This window comes from Malus sylvestris, chromosome 17 (assembly GCF_916048215.2).
Source record: "Malus sylvestris chromosome 17, drMalSylv7.2, whole genome shotgun sequence".
Classification (NCBI taxonomy): domain Eukaryota; kingdom Viridiplantae; phylum Streptophyta; class Magnoliopsida; order Rosales; family Rosaceae; genus Malus; species Malus sylvestris.
This window is the reverse complement of record NC_062276.1, coordinates 23,915,472-23,923,747: the sequence shown is the minus strand read 5'-3', so window position 1 is coordinate 23,923,747 and position 8,276 is coordinate 23,915,472. Positions and strand designations below refer to the sequence as shown.

At 36.8% G+C, this 8,276-nt stretch overlaps 1 protein-coding gene across 1 annotated transcript; it reads left to right on the top strand.

The window, feature by feature from the left end:
- The first annotated feature begins 5,954 nt into the window (after positions 1-5,954).
- On the top strand, positions 5,955-6,983 carry LOC126611901 (uncharacterized mitochondrial protein AtMg00810-like). The gene has a single exon (XM_050280218.1). The coding sequence runs from the start codon at positions 5,955-5,957 to the stop codon at positions 6,981-6,983; it is 1,029 nt and encodes a 342-aa protein (XP_050136175.1).
- The last annotated feature ends 1,293 nt before the right edge of the window (positions 6,984-8,276 follow it).

Here is an 8,276-nt window from a genome sequence, read left to right as displayed (position 1 = left end):
TATTATGGATCAAACTCAAGTGGTCCACTGACAGGCGTAAATACTTACAACTATAATACAGCGACCTTGTTGACAATTAAATTATAGGATCCTCTTTGTAAACACGAAAGTCTCGTAATAAATGAAACAAGAAGACGTGTACAAAATAAATTATTTTTATTAATTTGAACCACACACGATGGTGGTAGTGACAAGACACTGCAGTGATTCGGAGAACCAACTTCTTAGATGAACCACATCGTGTAGTGACAAGACACCGCAGTGATTCGGAGAACCAACTTCTTAGATTAACCACACACGATGGTGGTAGTGACAAAGTCTATTGAATCCATTCTGTGAAAACAACAAGCGTGGATGCAGTTGCTGTCCCATTGCAGCTGATGAAGCACTGCAACGAGAAGATTGCCATGCATGCTATCACAAGCCTTGACTAACAGCAACAGAGACGTGGATTTGGCATATATGAGAAGTGCTTGTGAAAGGCATTGATCGAGGAATTGAAAGTCACAGATTCATAGAATGTGGGCCACCATCTCTATTCTCTTGACAATGCACTTGGACTAGCTGCTCCATTCAACCATGTTCATATCTTCTATTATAAAGCCAACACTAAAGGTCAATAGTGTTTTTGGTGTCACCAAGTTTCAACAAAAAGTTTTGGACAAAAATGCCCCTAAGACAAAAAATTTCAAATGCAGCCCAAAATAATACATAAAATAAGACAAAGAAATTTTCATCATTTTAATAGTATTTTTTTATTAATTAATTTCTTTTGTAAAGTTTTTTTTTAATTAATGTCTCATAATAGGCTAGCAATAATATGATTCAATCAGTTATTTATTTCAAAAACACGTTCAAAACATTTTAAGAGGCGTGTAATGCCTGTTATAAAAAAGGTCTTTTGGACGCGGATAATAATGTGATTAAATTAGTTGTCAAATAATTTTTTTTTATTAACAAACGATATTATCTACACTAAGGGGGAGGGGGTGGGCTTAGTCTCACAATGGACTAGCAATAATGTGATTTAATCAGTTGTTTATTAAATATTATTTTCTCTATTTTTAAACACATTCAAAACATCTTAAGATGCGTCTAATGCCGTTTATAAAAAAAAAGGTCTTTCACATGTGGATAATAATGTGATTAAATTAGTTATCAAATGATTTTTTTTTAACAAATGATATTATCTACATTAAGAGGGAGGGTAGGTGGGCTTAGTCTCATAATGGGTTAACAATAATGTAATTCAATCAATTGTTTATTAAATATTATTTTCTTTATTCTTAATGTAAATTCTATGGAGACCAATTTTATTATGTAAATTCAATTGTTTTAATTGGTATATGAGGGGTTTCTTTTCGCATGATCTAAGATTATTCATTTACTTCAAATATTTTACTTTCCTTTTGTCAATTGACACATATAAATATATTTAAAACGTGTAAGTCATGCGTAAGTAGGGGTATTTTCATCATTTTAACAGTGTTTTTTTAATAATTAATTTTTTTGTACGTTTTTTTTAAATTAGTACTTCACAATAGGCTAGCAATAATGTGATTCAATCAACTGTTCATTCAATATTATTTTCTCTATTTTTAAACACGTTCAAAACATCTTAAGAGGCGTGTAATGCCGGTTATAAAAAAAGTCTTTCACACGTGGATAATAATGTGATTAAATTAGTTGTCAAATGAATTTTTTTTTTAACAAACAATATTATCTACATTAAGGGGGAGAGGGTGGGTTTAGCCTCACAATGGACTAGCAATAATGTGATTCAATTAATTGTTTATTAAATATTATTTTCTTTATTCTTAATGTAAATTTTATAGAGATCGATTTAATTATGTGGATTCAGTTGCTTTAATTGGTTTATGAGGGGTTTCTTCTAGCATGATCTAAGATTATTCATTTATTTCAAATATTTGACTTTCTTTTTATCAATTTACGCTCTGCACGCGTGTGAGTGCGTGCATGAAGGCTAGTATCAATATGAATTGTGCAAATTTGCGTTTTTTTTTCTTTTTCCATTATTTGCTTTTTTTCTTTCTTTTTCGTTTTTGAAATATTTTTCTATTTTCCTCCGTCCTTTCATAGTTTTGTTTGCAGGTCAATGCACTTTTTGAATTTCCTTGCTGTTTTGACAGAGATTTCTTTTGCCTGTGCTTACTGTTAATGGCCATTTTCTGCAAAATTCTGCAGTTAGTGGCGGCTTTCTGCAAGTTTCTGCCTACAACAAATCAAGTTCGCGTGTCGTCTTCGAGCCCAGTTTTCAATCGTAGGTGGCGGCTATATAAGCCAAGTACTGGTGTAAGAATCAATCAATCAAGTGTATCATTTCCTTCAGAAATACAAGCTTTCTCAATTCATTTTTCCTTCGACTTTCTCTCTACTTCTTCCTTTCTATTTCCCATTTCTTTTCTATTTTTCAGTTCTGTTATGATGGTATCAGAGCCGAGGAACGATCTATGGTGCGTCTTCCGCTGTGTCTATCTGCTTGTTTGGTGATTGGTGATTCATGATCGGTGTTCTTCAATGGTGCAATTTTCTGGGCGACCTCAGGTTTTCAGTTTCTATTTCAGAAATTATGTCGATGACCTGTTTGTTAAATTGTCTCAGTAAGAATTTTAGTTGAAAATTGATGATATTCAAGGCCGATGCCATGTTTGTTGAATGAGGATGAAAAGTATTAGAAGTTGAAAGATTACAAAGGCCGAAGCCAATCTTTCTTGCATACAAATTGTTTTGGGTTGATCTTTGTAAAGTTTTCTGGATTTTGCTGTATTTTATAAGGCCGAAGCCGAGGTGCAGTATTGATAAGCATTGTTGAGTTCTTCTTTTCTGTTGTAGTGTTGAATTCTTGGTTGATCTTGAATCTCTTTGGGGTGTTTCTTGATTAGTCAATCATGTCTGATTCTGTGAAAATTGAAGCGTTGTTCTATGGCTGCAATTGTAGTGCAAGGTGAAGGGGCTAATTCACAGAGATTCCAGGGAGGATATGAACATGGTGAAAGTTCTAACTCTAATAGGGATTCTTATCATGGGAGTCAATCTAATGTTACAGGAGGCTCTGGCTATGTTAGTACTGCAAACAGATCTTTTCAACAGATGAATAATGGGCAAAACAACTGCTACAGAAGGTTCAATAATGGGAATAATAATTCAAAGTCTTACTCTGGAAGTTATGGCAACAGGAATGGGAATTCATATGATGGCAATGGAAGTAGCAATTACTCTGGAAATGGGAAGCAATCTCAGAATGGCAATTCTTGGAATACAAGAACTAACTATTGGAACGGGAATACAAATTACAAATCCTTAGTTTCTCCAGAATGTCAGATTTGTTCAAGAAGGGGGTATACTGCTCCAAATTGCTACTACAGAGTTGACAACAGTAATACACAAACTTCTAGTGGTTTTATAGTTTGTCAGATATGTGGAAAACGGGGTCACATCGCATTGGAGTGTTATCACAGAAACAATTTCTCCTATCAGGGTGCTCCACCATCATCTTCATTAACTGCAATGACTGCACAAGGACATATTGGTCAGCAAAATGCATCTGCATCATCAACAGCTCATGATTTCTCAGCAGCTAATACTTGGATTGTGGACACAGAGGCCACACATCACATGACTGCCAATATGAATGCAATGAATCAAGCTACACCTTATACTGGAAATGAAAGGATTATTGTGGGAAATGGTGAAGGTTTGGCTGTAAAACATATGGGGTCCTCTATTATTCCTATATCATCGAATCATTCATTAAAATTGCATAATGTGTTGCATGTTCCAATGATTACTGTCAATTTGCTCTCAGTTAAGAAATTATGTAGAGACAATGCTTGTTGGTTTATATGTGATGATCTTACCTTCTTTATACAGGACAAGGCCACAAGGGTGATCCTATACCAAGGAAAGAGTGATGATGGGGAGTTATTCAAGATTCCAATGAGCACTTTTTCAGGATCATTTATTGCGAAGTTAAGCAATTGTGCTGCTTTTTTGAGGAAGACAGTTCAACAGTCAGTTTGGCACCAGAGACTTGGACATCCATCTTAAGAAATCTTAACTGCAATGTTGACAGATTAAAAAATATCAGTTAGTACAAAGTCTAATGATTGTATTTCCATGTGTTTTTCTTGTATAAAAGGCAAAATGTGTAGGCAACCATTTCCATAAGACAAACTAGAGCTAGTAGTCTTTTTGATAAAGTCCACACTGATGTATGGGGTCCATCTCCAACAAAGTCTATAGAAGGGTATAGATACTATATGAATTTTGTAGATGAATATTCAAGATTCATGTGGATTTTTCCCATGGTGAATAAATCAGAAGCTTTCAATATTTTTGCCAAGTTTTATGCTTTTGTGTTGAATCAGTTTGGGATAACTATAAAATGTTTACAATCTGATGGAGGTGGGGAGTATATGAGCAAACTGTTTAGTGATTTCTTGGGGTATAAAGGCATCAAACACATGGTTTCATGTCCTTATACTCCTCAGCAGAATGGTCTTGCTGAAAGGAAGCATAGACACGTGGTGGAAACTGCATTAACATTAATGGTTGAAGCAAATTTGGAACCTAAGTTTTGGTATAATGCTTGTGCACATTCTACTATGTTGATTAATAGAATGCCATGCAGAGTTCTTGAAATGCAATCTCCATATCAGTGTCTGTTTGGAAGAGTACCAGAATTGTCTCATTTTAAAGTGTTTGGCACTGCTGTCTATCCGTATCTTAGACCATTTAATGTCAATAAGTTACAGCTCAGATCTTCTCAATGTCTTTTTCTGGGTTATTCAAATGGTTACAAAGGCATAGTTTGTTATAATTTACAAACTAGCAAACTGGTTATATCAAGACATGTTATACATGATGAATCGGTTTTTCCATATCAGAAGTCATTTGCCAAGCATAAAGAAAAGGTTTCAGATTTACAGAAGCCTAGACAGGTTCCAATATTGGTCCAACTACCAGTTATGAACGATAACAATTCAGAACTCTTGCCAAATTCTAGCTCAACTCAAGATAGTCAACAGAGTCTGGTGCATATTAATGCAGGTCAGTCTATATCTGAAATTGGGACTCCAAGTTCTTCAAGTATATCACATTCAGCAACATTGGACACGCCTCATCATCATCACTCTATTCCAATTTCTTCCACATCACCCTTGTTGCCTGTCCATCACAGCTCACAATTGGAGGTAATTCTTCCTATCTCAACACATGATAATACAAATTCTAAGAATTCTACATCTGTGTTAAATTCAATTTCTCAGCATCCTATGGTAACAAGGTTGAAAAGTGAAACAATTCCAAGGAGAAATTATGCAGCATATTTGGCCACATTTCCTAAGCTACATACACTACAATTAACAGAAGATGAACCATTTTCTGGGGGGGGGGGGTTCTCCTTTATTACTCAAGTCACTGATATTGCCGAACCATCAAGTTTCAGGAAAGCTTCGTGCATACCACACTGGCAGCAAGCAATGCAAGAAGAATATGATTCTTTGCGAGCACAAGGAACTTGGGAATTAGTTTCTCCACCTAATGATAGATCCATAATAGGGAGTAAGTGGGTGTACAAATTGAAAAAGAATGCAGATGGGAGTATATCCAGATATAAGGCTAGATTGGTTGCCCAAGGGTTTTCACAGGAGCATGGAGTGGATTATTCAGAGACATTTAGTCCTGTTGTCAGACATACAACAGTGAGAATTATTTTGTCTCTTGCTGCAATGAATCATTAGGAATTAAAACAATTGGACATAAAAAATGCATTCCTTCATGGTGATTTACAATAGGAGGTTTATATGAAACAGCCACAAGGATTCATTGATCCTTCACATCCCAATCATGTTTGCAGGTTACTCAAGTCTCTATATGGGCTTAAACAGGCCCCAAGAGCCTGGAATTCAAAATTCACTAGTTATCTAGTTGCAATGGGATTCACTGCATCATTATCAGATACCAGTTTATTCACAAAGAAGGATGGTGATGATATTGTGATTTTATTACTCTATGTTGATGATATTATCCTCACAGGTTCCAACACTTCAAAGATTAATGCAACAATCCAAGAATTGTCTGAAGTATTTGATTTGAAAGATCTTGGCAGACTCACATTCTTTCTGGGGTTACAGATTCACTATCGGGATAATGGAGATATCTTTATGAATCAAACAAAGTATATCAAGGACCTTATACACAAAGCAGGTTTGGAGTTATGCAAACCTGCTACAACTCCCTGCAAGCCTCATAATTCGATGCTTGTGACAGAAGGTAAACCATTGGCTGATCATAGTATCTACAGAAGTATTGTGGGGTCTCTTCAATATTTGACATTCACAAGGCCAAATATAGCCTTTGCAGTGAATTCGGTATGTCAATTCATGACTTCACCAACTGATGTTCATTTAACAGCAGTGAAACAAATTCTGAGATACTTGCAATGTACAATTCAAGCTGGTATTTTCTATTCTGCAACTGCAGCAGTAAGTTTGAATGCATTTTCAGATGCAGATTGGGCTGCAGATCTTAACACCAGACGATCAGTGACAGGTTATGTAGTTTTCCTTGGACATAATCCTATTTCTTGGCAGTCAAAGAAGCAAACTTCAGTTTCCCGAAGCTCCACAGAAGCTGAGTATAAAGCATTAGCTCATACAGCTGCAGATATTACATGGGTGAGATATATTTTAAAAGATTTAAATATTTTTCTTCCTCATCCACTTGTGATCCATTGTGATAACATGTCTGCGATATCATTGAGTGCCAATCCTGTATTGCATTCGAGAATCAAACATTTGGACACAAATTATCATTATGTCCGAGAAAGAGTACAACAAGGTGATCTGGAGGTGGTGTATATTCCTACAGATGATCAAGCAGCTGACATTCTAACAAAGGGATTGCACAGTCCTGCATTTGTTAAGCATTGTTACAATCTGCAACTAGGAAATCCTAGTTGAGATTGAAGGGGGATATTGACGGTGATGATGACTTGGCGATCAATTGATGACTTGGATGATGACTTGGCATTTAGTCTGTTAATATTGTTGTAACTAATTCAGATTGTTAGGATTGATTGTTAGAGTTAGTTAGCACAAAGAGGCTATATAAGCCAAGTACTGGTGTAAGAATCAATCAATCAATTGTATCATTTCCTTCAGAAATACAAGCTTTCTCAATTCATTTTTCCTTCGACTTTCTCTCTGCTTCTTCCTTTCAATTTCCCATTTCTTTTCTATTTTTCAGTTCTGTTATGAGCGGCTCCTCTTTTTTTTTTTTTTTTGGGTTTGTTGCGGCATTTGGCATTTGACCACAAGAAGGCTACTCACTACAAGGGAGGCTGCTCACTAACAGGAGTGTTGTTTACCGCAGAGGAGCTGCTTGCTACAAAGGAGTGTGATCGTTGCAAGGGAGTACTCGCCGTAAGTGAGGCTGCTCGCTGCAAGGGAGGCTTCTCGCCACAAATGAGGCTACTCGTCGTAAGGGAGTGTGCTTGCCGCAAGGGAGTCGCTGGACTGCACGTACTGCCGCTGCTCAAAAGGAGTTGCCGAACTGAACGCATTGCTATTGTCTGCGAAGACGAGGACACACCACTGCTTACTGCCATTATTGTGTTACTTCATGTGTCGTGTTGTTGCATTGTTGCAGATGCTGCTGTGTGGACAAGTTTCCATGCTGCTGCAATGCCGCAGCGACAATAAACTGCAATGTCACTGCTACGACAAGTTGCGATGCCACTGCAACGACAAGTTGGGATGCTACTGCGTTCATAAACTGGGTTTCCACAGCGATTACAAACTGCAATGCCCCTGGGACGACAAGCTGCGATGTCACTGCAACGACAAGCTTTGATGCCGTCGCGACTGTTGTCACTGCCCCGCTGCCTTGCTGCTTGCTTGTTCTTGGCGGACACCGTTGCTTTGGAGATGTTGGAAAGCTTGCTTGAGATTCAACGTAACAAGTTTAAAGACAACTTCAGAGTGATGTCTTAATCATGCTTCTTCATTTCAAAGGTTAGAATCCTTTTTTTTAATTTGTGACTAAACTTGACTTTCGTTTTCGAGCTGAGTACGTACCTTTCTGAAAAAGGGTACAAGTAAAAAAATAGTTCAAATTTTGTCCTTTTTTTTTTGTTTTGCATTCGTTTTTGTTTTATGTCCTAACTTTTGCTTGAGCTGCCCTTTCGGGGATTTTCAACTCAACAGATTTTTTTCCTTCATTTTTTTTTTTGTGCCCGTACGCAGCTAGGCTCT

Coding starts and splice junctions, on each gene's coding strand:
- LOC126611901 (XM_050280218.1), top strand. CDS start 5,955: ATGGGATTCACTGCATCATTATCAGATACCAGTTTATTCACAAAGAAG.